The sequence below is a fragment of the Barbus barbus genome (assembly GCF_936440315.1).
Source record: "Barbus barbus genome assembly, chromosome: 28".
In the NCBI taxonomy this organism is placed as follows: domain Eukaryota; kingdom Metazoa; phylum Chordata; class Actinopteri; order Cypriniformes; family Cyprinidae; genus Barbus; species Barbus barbus.
The window spans coordinates 27875922-27895822 of NC_136756.1; the positions used below are offsets into that span (position 1 = coordinate 27875922).

General features: G+C 38.3%; 1 protein-coding gene across 1 annotated transcript in view; it reads right to left on the reverse strand.

Moving 5' to 3' along the window:
• LOC306847761 (citron Rho-interacting kinase-like) overlaps positions 1 to 18031 on the reverse strand; it is a gene marked incomplete at its 5' end in the record, with an annotated part of 58690 nt that extends 40659 nt beyond the window's left edge. Inside the window, 7 exons of the mRNA XM_079381908.1 lie at positions 2181 to 2306; positions 3959 to 4099; positions 5655 to 5708; positions 5933 to 5986; positions 6068 to 6238; positions 17685 to 17804; positions 17888 to 18031. Coding sequence (XP_079238034.1) covers positions 2181 to 2306; positions 3959 to 4099; positions 5655 to 5708; positions 5933 to 5986; positions 6068 to 6238; positions 17685 to 17804; positions 17888 to 18031 — 810 coding nt within the window. The remainder of the gene's footprint in view (positions 1 to 2180; positions 2307 to 3958; positions 4100 to 5654; positions 5709 to 5932; positions 5987 to 6067; positions 6239 to 17684; positions 17805 to 17887) is intronic.
• Between the last annotated feature and the right edge of the window lie 1870 nt (positions 18032 to 19901).

A 19901-nucleotide genomic window follows, 5' to 3' on the forward strand; every position in this document is an offset into this window, starting at 1 on the left:
GTTGATAACATATTGCCTTAACAGGTCTCCATCAGTGCTATTTTTGAATTATTTATACACTTTTACAGTTTATATTTCAATTTTTAATTAATAATTAAATGCCTTTGTCATTGATGTTAAATATATTTTAAATATTTGCATTTAGCTTTCATTTATTTTTATCTCAATTTAGTACTTCAACTTTTTAAAAGTTTTTCATATATTTATATTTTATTTGAGCTTTAATTCAATGAATGACATTTTTTTAAATAGTTTTAATTAACCTGTTAGTTAGTTAATTGCAAATTAATCTACCATATACATTTTTTTTTAATTATAAATGGTTTACTATTGCATTATATGTAATCTTTATTCCACACACCACTCTGTCCCTTCTCTCATGAGCACTGATGCTTATAAACGTCCCGCCCCTCACCTCCGCGGCATGTGCTCGGTGTTGAATTGTAAACAATGGCGTCGTCTATATTGCTTATCAATTTGAGCCCGATTGAGACGCAGAGAATATTAGTGAAGAGGATCGCGCAGAACCTGTGCAAGCACACAGCTCTTAATGATATATTTTTTGTTTTGTTGTTGTCTCATACTTTTAGATACGCTGTTATTACTCCATGTTAGCTTCTAATATATATGGTTTTATTCTGATTAAAGCTTTAAGACAGCATGGCAACAGCACGAGCATCCATATATAGCGCTTCTCATAGCTATGTGAAAATAAGTGTATAATTGGAACAGTTGATTGTTGGAGCTGAGCTGATGATCTGAATGACAGAGAGAGAGATGCAGAGCAGGGGGACACGAGGAACATGATTAAGAACCGCTGCTTTAGAACTTTGATTTTGAAACTTGTGAATCCATTAGAATCGTTTGAAGACAGAATCGCGATTCATATATGAATAGATTTTTACGTGCACCCCTAGTTTTCTCTTCCTCTTCTCTAAAGCAGTGCAGCATGGCCCCGCCCCCTTTCCCGGGGGCAGTGTTTATCGGGGTTCGTTACGTCACAAACCCGGGAAGTAACTCGTTGTAGTCATTAAACTGCCGTAATTTTAAAAGACTTTCTTGCATTGAACTTTCAGCTTCGTAACTTTGCAGATATTGTTTATGCTCAAACAGCAGCATTACACACTAACTAACTTTAAAAAAGTGAAATCGCAATCAACCACCCCTTTAAATAGTTAGATTTTTCCTTGTTTTTGTTATGAATAATGTATTTTATGTAGTAATGTATTTCCAGTTTTTATTACAATTTTTGTATTAGTAATTTTATTATGTGCTTTTGTCATTTTTTATGTATTTTTAAATATTTCTATTTACTTTTATTAAATTTTTTCACACAATATTTGTATTTTATTTTATTTCAGCCTTATTTTAATTAAATAAAACTATTTTTAATAGACAAGGCAAGTTTGTGTATATAGCGCATTTCATACACAATGATAATCCAAAGCGCTTTACATTAAAAAGGAATTTAAAATCACGAAAAAATAAAAAGTGAAATGATTAAAAGCATTATTTCAAATGCATTAAAAGAGTTAAGGATAAAAAAATGAGGATACATAAAATACAGACGTAGCACAGTGCTCATTCACTAAATACACAGCTAAACAGTTGTTTTGAGTCTAGATTTAATAGATAGTTTTATTATTAATTAACGATAACAACTCTGGTCTCCAGATGAATGTGCCATTTCATTTTTAAACACTTGTTAAACGTGACTAATTCATAAAAATCAATAATGTATGGTATAAATCATCCAGCTAAAAACACATCGTCATTGTGACACACATGATTGTGGCCAAAGACTGAGATTATCCACTGCAATCTGTCACTTTTGGAGCCGTGACAGGGCCAGAGAGCATGCTGGGAGATGAAGAAAAGAAGCGCTGACACTGCCAGGCTAAGCAGGTCGAAGAAAACAGAAAATGTGTGTGTTTAATGCAAGCGTGAGGGCTTGAGGAGGTATACCGCGCGTGACTAAGAGGTGTTACGCGTCTTAAGTAGCTTTACTGTGTGCATGTGACACCTCCAGCAGACGTTTCTGGAGCGCAGTAATTGCATTTCATCGACACGTCGTGTTGATTGAACAGCTCCAGTGTTTACCTGTTTGTTTGTGTGTGTGTTTAAGATACAGAATGTGTAAATCAGCAGGAGTTCAGCGCTCGCTCACGTCTCAGGCTTACCATGATTTTGTCAGCCATCTGTTGGATCTGCTGCGACTTGGTATGAATGTCTTCTTTGAGTTTAGTTTCTCTCCGTTCCACCATCTCCAGCCTCTTCACCTGGTTCTCCAGGGTTTTCTTGCCATCCTGTTCCATCCCAAAAAAGGAAAAACCTCATTTTATGTTCTCATGGCACCTTACACTGAAAAAAATGAGCTTTATGTAGTAACATCTAAATTAATTAATTTTATTCAGGTCAAAAATATTGCTTAGCATCACAGTTTCAACCTGAATGAATTTCACCAATAAATACATTTAGGGGTTAGATCAGGTAGAAATAGCCCCTGGAATAGTATTTCTATTAATAAATCAGATTTTAAAATTAAGGTTACACTGTGTCTAAACTGTAAACGACGACCTGAGATGGTCAAAATACCACAAAAATTGATTATCATACTTCCTACTTTTGTCTTGTTTTCCAGCATAATGGCCTAGACATTAAATCAAGATATATTTACTTGAGAAGCTAAATTAGTTAAGATATTGAGTCTTGTTTCCTGAAATATGCATCAAAATAAAGGACGTTTATGCTTAAAACAAGAAAACAGATCTGGCAATGGGGTAAGAAACATAAAATTAATTGAAAGGGAAAACAAGGATATTTTTATTACCCCCTTGTGTATTCTTCTTGTTTTAAGGACCCCCCCCCCCCCATAAAACAAAACCAAATACCCTGCAAAAAATTGTCTTCTTACTTAGTATTTTTGTCTTGTTTTCCAGTACAAATATCTAAATATTCTTAAAAAAATAAATAAAAAATACCTGCAAAAACTGTCCTTTCTATTTTTGTCTTGTTTTCCAATATAAATGTCTAAAATAAAAAAAAATAATAAAAATAAATTTACTTCACAGGCAATTTTTTTTTTTACAAAATTAAGCCTTTTTTCCTGAAACGTATCAAAATTAAGTGAATTTATGATTAAAACAAGAAAAAATATCTGCCAATGGAGTAAGAAAAATCTAATTAATTCAAAAGGAAAACAACAATATTATTATTACCCACTGGCAGATATTCTTTCTGCTTTTAAGCAATTTATTATCCTGTTTTTTTATTTTTAATCCAATATCTTTAGTATTTGTGTCTTGTTTCCCAGTGGAAATACAGTATCTAGTCATTCTTTAAATCAAGATACATTTACTTGAGATGCAAAATGACTTAAGATACAGTATTACGTCTTGTTTTCTGAAAAAAGTATCAAAATTAAGTGACTAAACTTTATTAAAAGGGAAAACAATATTATTTATTACCCTATTGGAAGATATTTTTTCTTGTTTTAAGCAAAAACTTGCTTAATTTTTCAAAAAACAAGACTAAAAACCTGATGTCATTTTTTTCTTAAGTAAATATACCTTGATTTAAGAATATTTCGATATTTGTACTTGAAAACAAGACAACAATACAAAATAAGAAAATTCTGATTTTCTGCCGTCATCAACAATGAACCAATCAGCTGTAAGCTTAAGGCTAAACATCAGCAAAAGTGGATTACAATGGGTTAATTATGATGCTTAGATTTGCAGTTACATTCATGCATTTGACAGATGCTTTCAATGTCTACATTTTATTGAATCACTTCAGGATCTACTGTTTGAGTTACAGGACTTGCTTCCTGCTTATTCTTTGTGTAATGACAATGAAGTCGAATCTGATCTAATCATAATCATGATATTTGTAAATAAAGTCATTTTAATTAATTCAGACAGTGATAAGTGTCTGGAGAAGCTGTGCAGTGCGTCACCTCTGTCTCTCGCAGGCGTCTGCGCAGGCTGTCGGTGGAGTCCTCTTTGGCCTGCAGACGCTCCAGGTCTCGCTCCAGACGTTCTTTAGCCTGGCGGACATTCTGCAGGAGTTCAGTAGCTTCTGTACTCGCCTTCACGGCCTGAGAGAGAGGGAAACATTGTAAAAAATGTACAGATAAAGACTAAAACAGCTAGAGTAAAAACCTGTTCATTGGTTTGTAAATGACCTTACCATCGACAGTGAAACCCTGTAAATGTTTCAACAAGGCATTGTATGAAATTATTCAGTGAAATACAGTCCAATTTATAGTTTTTCAAAGTACAAACTATAATTTAATATACAATTTACAGTGCAAACTGTTGCACGATTTTATGAATTAAAAACTGAAACAGTATTTTATTGCAAAACATACACTAAATATCTTTGTTTTGTGTACTTTTTTATTTATTTACTTAATTTAACTTAAAATTTTTTTTACAGTGTTTGGTATTATTACACTGTAAAAAATGATCGTGATTTAACGGTAAAAAACTGTGAAAATGCTACGGTAAAAACCTGTTACATGGTTAACGGAAACTTCCTGTAAAATTTACAGGGAAAAACCGTAAACTGACGTTCCCAGAATTCCCTGCGTTCCATTTCAAATTCTGTTTGAATTTGACGTTTTTTCTTTGAAATAACTATGTTTCTTCTTAGTTTTTTCTTATCAGTTATGTTTATTAGGGTTGTATGTTAAATCTAATGTTGTTAAATTAATGTTTATAGCATATTTCATTTTAAGGAGTCTCACCATGATGGTGTTTAGTGCTTGTATGAATGACTCTGTGCACCTTCTGTAAATGCTATTATTTAAAAGTTGCTTGTGATGGGCTTTGGCTCATCATGTGACATTCTCATCATCACCTGCATTTGGTGGTTATCAGTGTATTTCAAAAGAACAAAACAGATTTCAGTACTTTAATAGGTTGGTATATTAAGATAATCTCAGTTAAAGAAATTGCGGTATTTAACTGTAAATTTAAGTTAAAACCGTAAAACCTAAAACGTTGCTAATGTATTTTATACGGTAGAATTCTGGCAACCACAGCTTCCAGTATTTTACCGTGAATTTGACAGATTTTTTTTTACAGTGTACATTTTAAGGTAAAAAGCAGATTTTGGTATATTATTACAATTCACTTAATGAAATATATGGTTATAAGTTTAAAAATTTAAAATAAATTATAAGTATAAAATATATATAGGTATCAATATTTCATTTTGATTTTGTAATATCGGAAACACTGTTTTTATTTGTATTTTACTGTTCATTTTTGGCAACTAAAGCTACCAGTTTTATACCGTGAATTTAACGGGATTTTTTATTTCTATTTTTGGGGGGTCATGGATTAGTTATCATCCAAACTGTAAAATAAAAGTGTTAATGTTGTAAAATTCATTAATTATAAAATACATTTATATTTCAGAAGTAAAGCATCTCTACAAAAGACAATAGTGTTGTTATTCAGTTCAATGTTGATTCAGTTCAATTCAATAACAGTGTTGATGATGCAAAGCGATTGTCATTATCATCTCAGTTCAGTTCAATGACCGCATCAACGCAGATAAATCAACAATATTAATGAATTTAAAATAAACAAATCATGTTTCAGTTCTTCAAGGAGGGCTGATTTTTAAATAAATGTGCATGGTACCTTGGCAAGCTTCTCTTGGAGTTCTTCAGTCTTCACTTGTTGCTCTGCATTGGTCTGAGACATTTACAAATAAAGAAGCTTAAATACAAAAACAGCTGCATTAGCAATTGCACTTACAACAGCATGATTTATGCTCCAGACTGGTTAGTGTTGATCAATCAGCATGACATTTTGGCTCATTCATACTGTTGGTTAAGCAAGTTAGGAAATCTAGCACCAAAATATGTTGGTCTTCTAAACGGCGAATGGAAACAGTGAGTAAATAGTGATTAAATTACCTTCTGCAATTTGGTCAGAAGTTCTTCCATCTCAGTTTTGCCTTGTTCTTTGGCCTGAAGAATCAAAACATAGACTGATCGCATCTCATCTAGCGTGCATCAACAGGACGGTTCTCGCTTTGAACGTGAACAAACCTTCTGAATCTTCTGCTGGTATTCCACAGCCTTCCTCTTGAGCTCCTCGCTGGTCTGGCGAGACTCTTTCAGCTCGGATTCGTACAGGTCGCTGCGGCGGCGAGCGGCGGACAGGTTCTCCTCCAGTTGACGAATAGACACGCGCATTTCCTCCAGCTGAGCGTGGTACTCCTGCAGGGTCATAAATGGTTAAAATGGCACTTTAGTTACTATGTCCACGTCTATAAAGAACAGAAACATGGCCAATTTTTTTTATTATTTAGCCCATATGGACAAGTACTGTAAGTAGCAGATGCTTTTATTCCAAAGTTTTGTAGTGCAATTTAATCCTGTTAAATCAGACAAAAGAAATTATATATATATCACCCAATAATAAAATGTGACATTCTGTAGTTTTGTCTCATATTCATCTTTTAATCATATTTGTAAATGTCTTGACTCCACAGCCAACAGAGCAATTTTCTCTTTACTGTTCCAATACTTTTAGAGGGCACTGTATATACATATATATGAACATACTTTAAAAAAAAAATCTAAACTATCAATCAGACAACAGAAAGCACCTAGTAGATTATATGCAACAGGTTTTTCAACAAAGATTTGATAACCTTGATAATTTAAAGGCATTTATAAGATTATTTTAGTTTAATATTCCTGCGATCGACATGGCCATACATACGGGTAAAGAAGCATTACAAAAAGTATATAGGAATAAGTTTGAGCCCATGCAACCCATTTTGAATGCAGCACTAAGCAAACCACTTCGTGCAAAATGGCAGAATCAAATAAAACAGGAGAATCAGAAGACCTTTGTGAGAGAACATAAGGCAGAGGAGATGAAATCAGTCTGAGTAACCAACCGCGGGATATAGAGAGAGACCAGCACATGAAAAGCAGAGCGGAGAAGTGGATACATAAGTGTGCTGAGTGGGTGAAAGGCCAGCGAGTGGGCGGACGGAGTGAGTGTGCCAGTCCGAGTCTGAATCGGCCCTCGTCGTTTCATCAGCCATTAGCTACAGGTCACAAATTGCATCCCCGCCATGTGTGACGAGGCCACAATCGCCTAACAAGACATCTTACGGCGTTTAGCCTTTAGAACAATAGCCTGGGCTACGTTAAAGGGGAAAAGGAAATCCAGCATGACAGGCACAGAAGATAGCATCAGTAACTGTCTGTGTTTATTAAAAGTTGTTGTAAAGCATGTTAGACATGCTCCTGTGGAATTTGAGTAATTTGCACCCACAGAGACCGAGCATTAAAGTAACAGTTGACCTGAAAATGAAAACTGACAGAAAATGTTCTCACCCACAGATCATCGAAGATGTAGAAGAGCGTTTCTTCACATTTGGAGAAATGCAGCATTACATCACTTGTTCACCAATGGATCCTCTGCAGTGAATGGGTGCCGTCAGAATGAGAGCTGATAAAAACATCACAATAATCCACAAGTAATCCACACCATTCCAGTCCATCAGTGTGTGTTTGAAAGCAACAAATTAATCATTAAGACATTTTTTTTAACTTCAAACAATTGCTTCCAGGAAAAATTTGTCTCATCTGAATCAGGAGAGAAATATGCACAGATCGCATTTTAGCAGGAAGCAACGTTTTGAAGTTGAAGAGATCTTAAAGAATTTGTTTCTTGCTAAATTTTAGCTTTTCACTTTACGAGATGTTAACTGGACTGGAGTGGATTACTTGTGGATTATTGTGATGTTTTGATCAGCTGTTTGGACTCTCATTCTGACGGCACCCATTCACTGCAGAGGATCCACTGATGAGCAAGTGATGCAATGCTTAACTTCTCCAAATCTATTCAGATGAAGAAACAAATTCATCTACATCTTGGATGGCCTGAAAGTGAGGAAATTTTCAGCAAATTTTCATTTCTGTGTGAACTACTCCTTTAATATGATTGTTGTCCCATATATTATGCAGTAGCCTTTAAAAAAAAAGCATATGGCACTCGAGACCGTGCTGTATTGTGAAAGTGCTGAGGAAAAACAGTGAAGTTCACAAAAACAGATATGGAAAAGCATGTTTGTGCTTTTTGCTTTACATCACCATAATGAGATTTATAATTATGCACCAGGAATGACAGAAAAGAGATGCTTGACATTTTGTAAAATTGCCTCCCAAATGAAAGTCATAATAAAAAAAAAAATCAGCTCAAAGTGAGTCAACAGTCTTCATCTGTCAGTCCTCTATGCTAATGTGATTGCTTAATTTTCAATAGTGAGCTAATTGCTCTCCAGCAAAAATAAAATCAATCGTGACAATGACATTTTGCCAGAAAGTGTCTGGAATTACAGCATCTGCAATAGTTGCAAGCACTAAAAAGATGCCAAATGCAACATTCCTTCATCAGAGAAAACCACAAATGAGACCTCTTCAATACATCAATTGTTTCTCCTAAATGCCGATCAGATTAAATGAAAAGCCAACTGACGCTTTTGCTTAAATCTCACATTTTTTTGTCATTTCAGCAATTCAGAAATACAGTACTTTATATACCAACATCAGGCAATGAAAAACCCATATCGATCAAACACTACAGTACATAATCTAAAATGCATTTCCTCTAGACTTTAACAATAGATCTTAACAACGTCTTAAAATCTGATATTAATGTCCATTTATTTTTAAGAGAAACAGAGACAAAGTTTATATTTAGAAGAAAATTAAAATTTTGTAAATTTAAATTATAATTAAAGTTATTAAAGCCTTAATTTATGACTACAAACTGAACGCAGTAAATAAAACAATTGTCTTTTAAGACACCATTCACATTATCCAAAGCAACTTTCAGATGGGCGAGTACACTAAAAGCCCAAAAACTAGAAGTCAAACCACAAACCAAATCTGTCAACCGCTAAGACTTCCATCTGAACTGAAAATCCCCCTTTAAAAGCAGCAATGCTCTGAACTGACAGCTTAATGGACCGATTCCCCCTGAGCTTAACAAACTTCATATATTCATGAAACCAAACTTTTTTTAAGCATAAGAGAGCCCAAGAACTACAATCATTTTCCCATAGGGATTTAAAAACTAAATCTTTAGTAAAGACTTCCCAAGTCATTAACCAAAACCTGCTTCAAGATGAAACACATTATAAACTTAAAATTTAATAAAGGCTTTCAAAACTTAGGAAACGACCTACTACTATCCCATATGAAGCACTAATAACTTAATCAAATTAGACAACAATAAAATTTAAAACTGCTTTTTACAAGTCACTTATATGAGAATAAAAGCTCTATTAACATTTTTTGTTTTTTTTGCTTGTTTGTGTTTTGTGCAAATTCCAATCATTCCAGATACGTTGTTTCTTCAAGTTACTTTTAATCAGTAGGTGGCGACAAATGATTGTCTTTAAGAAAGAGTCATTAAATTCATTCACTCAATTTGTTCAAATATACCAATTCATTAAGGAAAGACACAAGTGACTGCTCTGAATGAGTCATTGAATCATTCACATAATTGATTTGTTGGAAAACACTTAATTTATTCGCAAAGAAAGACTTTGTTTCTGCTTCTGCTTTGTCTTTGTTTGTAAATATATTTTCATGGTGGAGCAAAAACAGACAAACTGACAATATTGACAATGTCTAAAATGTTTTCTATTAAATATTAACTTATTTGTTTAGTGCATGCAAACATTTCAGACTAAGGTGAAAATGTATGTCCTTACAGACAAAGTAATAATAATAATACATACAACAGAAACAGAGAGCAAAAGCAAGGCAGTTTTCATTTCATATTGAGCGTATCATTTCATTTTTTATTTTTTTATTTTCACTATTCAACATTCATAAAAAAAAAAAACATTGGTAATCACCAAAGCATTTATCTAGAATACATTATAAATATATTCATAATGTAATGTCTTTTCATAAATAACTGCAATCAAAGTTAAATTGCATTATAATATTTGAAAGTTTTGTTTTTCATTTGATTTAATGGATTAAACTTTCTAAAGGTGTAACAATGAATAGATGAAAATTATAATGTATTATAACTGTGGTTACAATTATTTATGAGATCAGGCAATGCATTATAAGGTGCATTACAAAGCATAATTAATACATTAAATTAATTTATACATTTATAATGCATTTTATATTAGGGCTTTAAGTAAAGTGTTTTCAAATCATTATTTATGCAATGTTAATTCAAAATATTTATTTCTAACGCTACTTTTCGTAATGTCTATTCAATGCTCTTCTCATCTAAAACAATAATGAGTTTTAATGAGTTTGTGTGCGCGCGCGCGCGCGCGCGCGTGTGTGTGTGTGTGTACTTGTTTATGCTACATTGTGGGGATCACATGTCCCCACAAGGATAATAAAACCTGAAATTTTTGACATTGTGGGGACAGGCAATCTGTTTATCTGAAAGTGTAACAGTGCAAATAGGTTTTCTGTAAGAGGTAGGTTTAGGGTTAGGGGATAGAAAATATCTTTGGTCAATATAAAAGTAATAGAAATCTATGGAAATCCACAGAAACAAACGTGTGTGTGTGTGTGTGTGTGTGTGTGTGTGTATGTATATTATATATATATATATATATATATATATATATAGTTGAGTCTTAAAAAAAAAATTACATATCTTATTGCTTTTACTTGTTTAGTTCATAAATATTCATAAATATAACAAAACACATGCACAAAGACAATATGACTCTATGCAGCAGAGTTTGAAAGCATCAACTAGTAGCAAAGTTCTGTGAAACCAAACTGAAATTTTGTCAAACCAAACTGTTTGATCAAATCTGTAGGATAAATGAAAAGTGAACACTCCATTTAAAGTCTGATTGCTGCTAATTTGAGACCTTTGCCGGTTTGTCACGACAGCATTTCCACTGCATCTGCAACATCCTTCACTGCGAGGTACCATTTTTGTCTCCATGGCAACCGCAGTGCGATGGAGCCTGGCTCTGGGGGAGACATGCAAGAAGCGGCAGAAAGCAGGCTGTTTTTCCATTATGTTCTTACCTTCACATATCATTCTTCAGTCTTACATTCTCCATCACTTTACTCATGGCTGTAAGTGGCCATCGCTATTTCAGATAGTGTTTCAGAAGCTGAGATGGACAGAGATCATTTGTACTCATACTGTGGACTCTATCAGCAGGGCTCTTATTAGCAGACGCCTGTGAAGCTCTATGGGAATAATATGAGAAATCTGTGAAATGCTCACTCAGACCCCCCAGTGCTAAACAAAGACAAATGTCACAAGATGCTCCAGTATATACAGTCAGGTCCATAAATATTGGGACATCGACACAATTCTAACATTTTTGGCTCTATACACCACCACAATGGATTTCAAATGAAACGAACAAGATGTGCTTTAACTTCAGACTGTCAGCTTTAATTTGAGGGTATTTACATCCAAATCAGGTGAACGGTGTAGGAATTACAACAGTTTGCATATGTGCCTCCCACTTGTTAAGGTACCAAAAGTAATGGGACAATTGGCTTCTCAGCTGTTCCATGGCCAGGTGTGTGTTATTCCCTCACTATCCCAATTACAGTGAGCAGATAAAAGGTCCAGAGTTCATTTCAAGTGTGCTATTTGCATTTGGAATCTGTTGCTGTCAACTGTCAAGATGAGATCCAAAGAGCTGTCACTATCAGTGAAGCAAGCCATCATTAGGCTGAAAAAACAAAACAAACCCATCAGAGAGATAGCAAAAACATTAGGCGTGGCCAAAACAACTGTTTGGAACATTCTTAAAAAGAAGGAACGCACCGGTGAGCTCAGCAACACCAAAAGACCCGGAAGACCACGGAAAACAACTGTGGTGGATGACCGAAGAATTCTTTCCCTGGTGAAGAAAACACCCTTCACAACAGTTGGCCAGATCAAGAACACTCTCCAGGAGGTAGGTGTATGTGTGTCAAAGTCAACAATCAAGAGAAGACTTCACCAGAGTGAATACAGAGGGTTCACCACAAGATGTAGGAAGGCCAGATTAGAGTTTGCCAAACGACATCTAAAAAAGCCTTCACAGTTCTGGAACAACATCCTATGGACAGATGAGACCAAGATCAACTTGTACCAGAGTGATGGGAAGAGAAGAGTATGGAGAAGGAAAGGAACTGCTCATGATCCTAAGCATACCACCTCATCAGTGAAGCATGGTGGTGGTAGTGTCATGGCGTGGGCATGTATGGCTGCCAGTGGAACTGGTTCTCTTGTATTTATTGATGATGTGACTGCTGACAAAAGCAGCAGGATGAATTCTGAAGTGTTTCGGGCAATATTATCTGCTCATATTCAGCCAAATGCTTCAGAACTCACTGGACGGCGCTTCACTGTGCAGATGGACAATGACCCAAAGCATACTGCAAAAGCAACCGAAGAGTTTTTGAAGGGAAAGAAGTGGACTATTATGCAATGGCCAAGTCAATCACCTGACCTGAATCCGATTGAGCATGCATTTCACTTGCTGAAGACAAAACTGAAGGGAAAATGCCCCAAGAACAAGCAGGAACTGAAGACGGTTACAGTAGAGGCCTGGCAGAGCATCACCAGGGATGAAACCCAGCGTCTGGTGATGTCTATGCGTTCCAGACTTCAGGCTGTAATTGACTGCAAAGGATTTGCAACCAAGTATTAAAAAGTGAAAGTTTGATTTATGATTATTATTCTGTCCCATTACTTTTGGTCCCTTAACAAGTGGGAGGCACATATGCAAACTGTTGTAATTCCTACACCGTTCACCTGATTTGGATGTAAATACCCTCAAATTAAAGCTGACAGTCTGCAGTTAAAGCACATCTTGTTCGTTTCATTTGAAATCCATTGTGGTGGTGTATAGAGCCAAAAATGTTAGAATTGTGTCGATGTCCCAATATTTATGGACCTGACTGTACTTTAATGAACCACAATGCACACTATCCTGAAACCTCTGGTTATGTCAGTCAGAGGTACATAAACCACTGTAGACAAACAAAAACAAAAAATGTATTATGAAAGGTTTTGTTTTCAAAACATTTTGTGTTTGTGTTGTGATTTAGTTCATTAGTAAACAGTTCAGCAAAAAATGAACATTTGCTGAAAATGTACTCACCCTCAGGCCATCCAAGATGTAGATGAGTTTGTTTCTTCAACAGATTTGGAGAAACGCAGCATTATATCACTTGCTCACCAATGGATCCTCTGCAGTGAATGGGTGCCATCAGAATGAGAGTCCAAACAGCTGATAAAAACATCACAATAATCTACAAATAATCTACACCACTCCAGTCCAGCAATTAACCTCTTGTGAAATGAAAAGCTGTGTGTTTGAAAGAAACAAATCCATCATTAAGATACTTTAACTTCAAACAGTTGCTTTCTTCCAAAATACGAGTCAATAATCAATAGTAACACTTCCTCAAGCAAAAAACTCCATCTCCTGTTGTCCTCTCACACCAAAAACCACCCACATATTTGTTTAGAGCTCTTTTGGACTATTTTGGCTTGTAAACAGTACTTGATCCGTGCAGTTCCCATTCAGTCGGTCACTCCGAGTCACGTCAGATGACCGACGAAATTGGGATCTCGCCAGAGGGACCAATCCACTTTGAGTATAACTAAACAAGCCAATGGACATTGGCATGCGATCATTGCATCCAGCTGCCACTAGTGTTGTTTTTGGCGGCCTGTTTTAATTTTAGCTTTAGTCTAGTCTTTGTGTGAAGCTGTCATTTTAGTTTTTATTAACTCATCCTTTCGCTTCAGAGCCGAGCGGCGGTGCATCACTGTTGCTCTCCTATCCTGCGAGTGAGAAAGAGCGAGCAAGTGTTGGTGTTACAGCGCAGCAGCGATCATCTCACGGGAAGGAAAAGCGATTTCCGTGAGGACAGTCACACTAGGAGTGTGCGGTGGCCAGCTCCCCTGTGTGCTTTAGCACTGAAAGAGCAAATTACTCTAAAAGAGCAACACGGGTGATTGCGTCTTTTTAAAGATGTCTTGTCTTATCACCCGTGCGTTTCTGGGTGTGGTCGTGTCCTGGCACCTCAGGACTGTCACGATCGCTGCCTCACGTGTCTCGGCATTCAGCACGCTGAGGAAGCTTTCGTGGATGGTTCATATTCTTCTTGTGGGGACATGACCAACTCGCAGTTGCGTAATAGACTTTGTTATGTCAAACATGGCGGAGTCCCTCTGCCTCTGCTGCCATCCAGCGTTTGTCCCGGCACCCGGGGTGGCGCTGCATCCGGTGGAGTCAGAAGTGATTTGAGGATCACGGTGAGGGCTTCCCCAAGTGGAGCTCCTCACCCCTCAAGCACTCCGCAGCCGGTGGAGCTGCCGAAGGAGGCCAAAGGCCCTCTGCTGGACGGGGTGCACCACGCGTTTCCTTCGGTGCCCCCTCTGACGACCAGATGTCGATCGCTGCATCAGAGGGCGAGGTCTCTCTCTCTCCGGGGATGGCGATTCGGCTGCGTTGCCCCCTTCGGGTGTGGTAGCGTTGTCCGAGCCAGACCCAGAGAATGTCGGGCTCGTGTGGAATCCTCGACTAGTGGTTTCTCGGTGGGGGTCACGCTGGTTCTCAGCGCCCCCCTCTGGTGCCATTCTTTCCGGAAGTGCATGAGGAGCTTACAAGATCGTGGAAGGCACCTTTCACTGCCCAAAACAAATCTTGTGGCTCCTCCGCCCTCACCACCCTTGATGGTGGGGCCGCTTTGGGGTACGCGGGCATCCCCTCGGTGGAGCGGTCTGTGGCCATGCAACTATGTCAAACAGCCGCTACCACCCTGCGGGGTGACCTGTGTCTCCCCTCACAGGCCTGTAAGTATTCGTCAGGTCTAACTGGCAGTGCTTATAGAGCCTGTGGGGAGGCGGCTTCTGCCCTCCACGCCATGGCATTACTGCATGTCCACCAGGGTGGACACGACCTGGCGGTTTTACATGAGCTGCATGCTGCGACAGACCTCGCGCTTCGAGCGACGAAGGTGACCGCACAGTCTCTGGGTCGTGCGATGTCCACGCTAGTGGTCCAGGAGCGCCATCTCTGGCTGTGTCTCGCTGACATTAAGGAGCAGGAGAAGGTACAGTTCCTGAATGCTCCCATGTCACAGACCGGCCTCTTCGGTGACGCTATCGAGAGCTTTGCCCAGCAGTTCTTGGCAGCACAGAAGAAGACTGAGGCGATCAAGCACACCATGCGCCGGAGGAAACCTGCTGCTTCCACCCCGGCTGCAGCCCTGGCCGAATCCCGAGGTGGGCGTGGAAACGCGGTACTCACCGGGTTCAGATTACACCGGCCTGCCGCAAAACCTTCGGCCCGTGGTCAGATCCCTCATTCCTTCGGGCAGGAGTGCCCCTGGAGCAAGTATCCAGGCATGCTGTGGCAGTGTCAGGGGTATGGACGGGTCCCCAACTGCGTTGGCATATCAATTGCCTCGAGCTGCTGGCAGTACGCCTTGCCTTGAGCCGCCTCAGAGGGCACCTGCAAGGCAAGGACGTTCTGGTCCGTACGGACAACACTGCGACCGTTGCGTATATCAACCGGCAAGGTGGTTTACACTCCCGTCGCATGTCGCAACTTGCCTGCCATCTCCTCCTCTGGAGTCAGACGCATCTGAGGTCCCTTCGTACCATCCACATCCCAGGAGTGTTAAATCGGGCTCCTCGCGACAGCCCCTGTCTGGCCGATTCCTCTGAGGAAGGATTTGCTTTCTCAGAGACGGGGCACCCTCTGGCACCCACGTTCAGACCTGTGGAAACTCCACGTGTGGTCCCTGGATGGGATGCGGAGGTTCTAGGTGACCTACCCCAGGAGGTAGCACTCATTATCGCTTCAGCACGTGGACGGGCCACAAGACGGGCCTATGCTCTGAAGTGGAACCCGTTCTTCGAATGGTGTTCCTCTCACCATGGGGACACCAGTAGATGTTCGATCAGAGCCGTGCATTCCTTTTTGCAACAAGGGTTGGAGCATAGGCTGTCCCCCTCCACCCTTAAGGGTTATGTTGCTGTTATTTCTGCTCATCACGACCCGTAGTGGGGAAGCACGATCTGGTTGTCAGGAAGGGGCAGCTCCTGTGGCACTTTGGTAGGGATCCCAATTTCGTCGGTCATCCGATGTGACACGGAGTGACCGACTGAATGGAAACATCTCGGTTACATCACATCCCGTCGCCACAGTCGCTGTACCACCGCTGAGCTGCCAAGTCACCGGCTCGGCTCCTCAGCGAAAGCATGAATTAATGCGGTGCACATGCTGCCTCTTATACTCACGCTGTGATCAGCGGCAGCTGGATGCAATGATCGCATGCCACTGTCCATTGGCTTGTTTAGTTACACTCGAAGTGGATTGGTCTCTCTGGCGAGATCCCAATTTCGTCGGTCATCCGACATGACGTCTCCGTTCCCTCCTTCAGGGAACTAGGGTTTCATACGTAACCAAGACGATCTCTCTCCTGATTCAGACCAGATGACTTTTACACTGGAGGAAGCATTATCATGGATTATGGACTCATATTTTGGCCAGAAGCAACAGTTGGAAGTTAAAAACATCTTAATGCTGGATTTGTTTCTTAGAAACACTTACCTTTTTTCATAAGACGTTAATTGCTGGACTGGAGTGGTATGGATTACTTGTGGATTATTATTATTATTATTTTATCAGCTGTTTGGACTCTCATTCTGATGGCACCAATTCACTTCAGAGAATACGTTGGTGAGAAAATTATGGAATGCTACATTTCTCCAAATCTGATGAAGAAACAAACTGATCTACATCTTGGATGGCCTGAGGGTGAGGACATATTTAGCAAATTTTCATTTTTGTGTGAACTATTCCTTAAGGGTCCCTGTATTTGCCATCACAAAGCTTTCTGAGTTTATTTGTTTCCACTGGATGGCGCTTGTGTAATTAGACACTTGCTTATCATAGTATAACTTTTCATTAGTTTAATTTGTATAACTTTATACTTTGGTTATTTTACAATATTTATTGTGATTTCTATACTGAATTATTGTTTACTTGAGCAAGATTGCAAGATTGAAAAATAGTTTTTGGTTGTTTTATTTTATTCCCATCTTGCCTTTGTATATCACTTCCTGTTTTGTCATAACCCCCTCTCTTAGTTTACAAGCAGGCAAAAGTGGTATGTTGATGTATTTTTTGTTCATTTAAGAGTTTAAAGTCCTATGCGTGTTTTCCGTGTAACTGAATGTGTGACTGATGTTTGTTATATTTGTCCTGTTTATTTAGTTCTACGGTGTTGTGTTGGCGTTGGTGTTGATGTCCATAAGTGCATTAAACATCTGTAAAAGGAACCTCAGCCTTCACATTGTGACTAAGGGAGGCATAGGCCCTGCATATTCTCCAAAAACAAGTCGGTACCACTTTACAATGACAGGCTTATGAGTTGGATAATGAGGAAATGTATGAATTGATAAAAATGTATACAGCTTTAAATGCATTAATGCAATCTACTGTAAGTCACTTTGGATAAAAGCATCTGCTAATTGCATAAATGTTAATGTCTTCTAGAAAGAAGATGAAACAATTATGATTAAGGAACTTCTTTTTGCAGTTTATAGAGCTCTCTGCTCACTGGAATAATATACATTGTCAAAAATGCTACAGAAATGTCTGAAGTGAATTCAAACCTGTTCTTTAATTTCCTGCAGTTTGTTGCTCTGCTCCCGTATGTCGTGCAGGAGCTGCAGAGCTTTATCATCCTCCTGAGACACCTCCATGCGGGCCTGCTCCAAACTGCGCTTCAAACTCTGATATACAAACAAAACGTTTCACAAACCAATCTGTGCGATTCACATCACGCCACATTTCCAAATGCAAACAGTAAACTCACGCTGCATTCGGTGATATAGGTGGCCAAGTCTTGTTCTAAGATGGTTCTTTGGGTTTCTGAAGCCTTGAGCTCCACATCCTTCTGCTGCAGAACTGACTCCAGGTCTGACATCTTACGCTGCACTTTTGAAATCTCCTGCTCCATCTTTCAAAACAAGAAGGAAAACAGGCATCTGTACACATATGAGGGATTGAATTATTCATAAAATAACTGAAGACTTCACTGTCAACTGTACCTTTACATATGATTGTAATCAGCAAATCACATATGATTCACTTCCTCTAGCAATCTGAAAGCTTCGGCTCTGAAGGTCTTGTTCTTTGTGTGCTTGTAGGCTGAAAGACGAGGTCTGAATGAACGTGCCCTTTCTAGAAGAAAGAAAGAAAAAAAGGAGATGCTGAAGAACATGAAATTTAAATTTTAATCATACCAAAACAAATGACTTAAACTACTGTTGTTAATAGTAAACGTTACCGGTCTGGTCATCCACAAAGCCAGAAAAACTGTGAAATGCTCCATTTCAGCTCTAATTAAGCCCAGAGATATGTAAATTGATTCAACTTTGCAACGCAAATCTCAGAAGCTCCAACAATATGAGTGCAAACAACAAATAATTAATCACTGCAATTACAAAACGGCACATGATTTGATTCCAAAAGGAAAAAGAAACATGATGTCAGGCAACACATTTGATCTGCATTCAGATATTACATTTATTTATTATCCAACTCGATCTGAATAAAATCTGTCAGATTAAAAAAGTCAGATCTTATCACATTTTTAGCATCCTCCAAGTCCAACTGCTTAGAGAAGTCAACACGCAGCGCTTTTTATTCCGTAAGGATGCATTAAATTGATCAAAAGTGACAGTAAAGACATTTATAGTCAATGTTACAAAAGATTTCTATTTCAAATAAATGCTGTTCTTTTGAACTTTCTTTTCATCAAAGAATCCTGAAAAAAATAAAATAAAAATATATATACATACATATCAAAGTTTCCACAAAAACATGAAGCAGCACTGTTTTCAACATTGATAATCATCAGAAATGTTTCTTGAGCAGCAAATCAGTATATTAGAATGATTTCTGAAAGATCATGTGACACTGAAGACTGGAGTAATTATGCTGAAAATTCAGCTTTGCATCAATTGAATAAATTACATTTTAAAGTATATTAAAATAGAAAGCACTTGTTTGAAATTGTAATAACATTTCACAATATTACAGTATTTTGCTGTATTTTTGATCAAATAATTGCAGCCTTGGTGACCAGAAGAGATTTTTAAAAAGTAATTTATGCAGCACCATCTCTCTACCATGGAAACCAACATACTGTTGACCTCATCTTGCACTCAGGGGACCATATGATTTTTGTCCAATCAAATTCTCTCTAGTCTCTAGAACGGGAACGTATACTGAATCCTTACTGCGTTTTGCTTTACGAATCCCACAGAAGCAAGTATTTTCTGCGCATACGAGCTCAGCACGGAGCGTATAGTGCAGTCTATTTTTAACAAGCCCAATCATATTAGATATGCACAGACTGTTTCTAACTGCCACTCTCTAGTTGGCATCCTCGGAGATGGAGGGAAAAAATTAACGACAGAAGAAAAGAGCTCCTAATAAAAGCACAAGCATCTCTACTCCTCCATATCATTCCCCCTCTCTCTCTTCGGCTTTTTCTTTCAGTAGCCTGAAGCTTTACAATTCAGCGTTAGGAGGCTTATAGATTACAAAACACACACACACAACCCAAAAGATGCTTATGGAATCCCAAAGCAGCGGTATGAACTCATGTTCACATTCACAGAAACGTGCAGCCTTCAAGAACACACACACTAAACACGTAAAACCTGCTGAAGGTCCCATGACTCGGTTCACACATGTGCGATACAGACTCAAACCCGTGACTACAGCCACGTCATGCAAGTGTTTAACATTCTCACAGATGCTATTTATGAGATGATGACATCATTTCTAAACTTGCAAACCACTTTTAAATAAAAAAGATA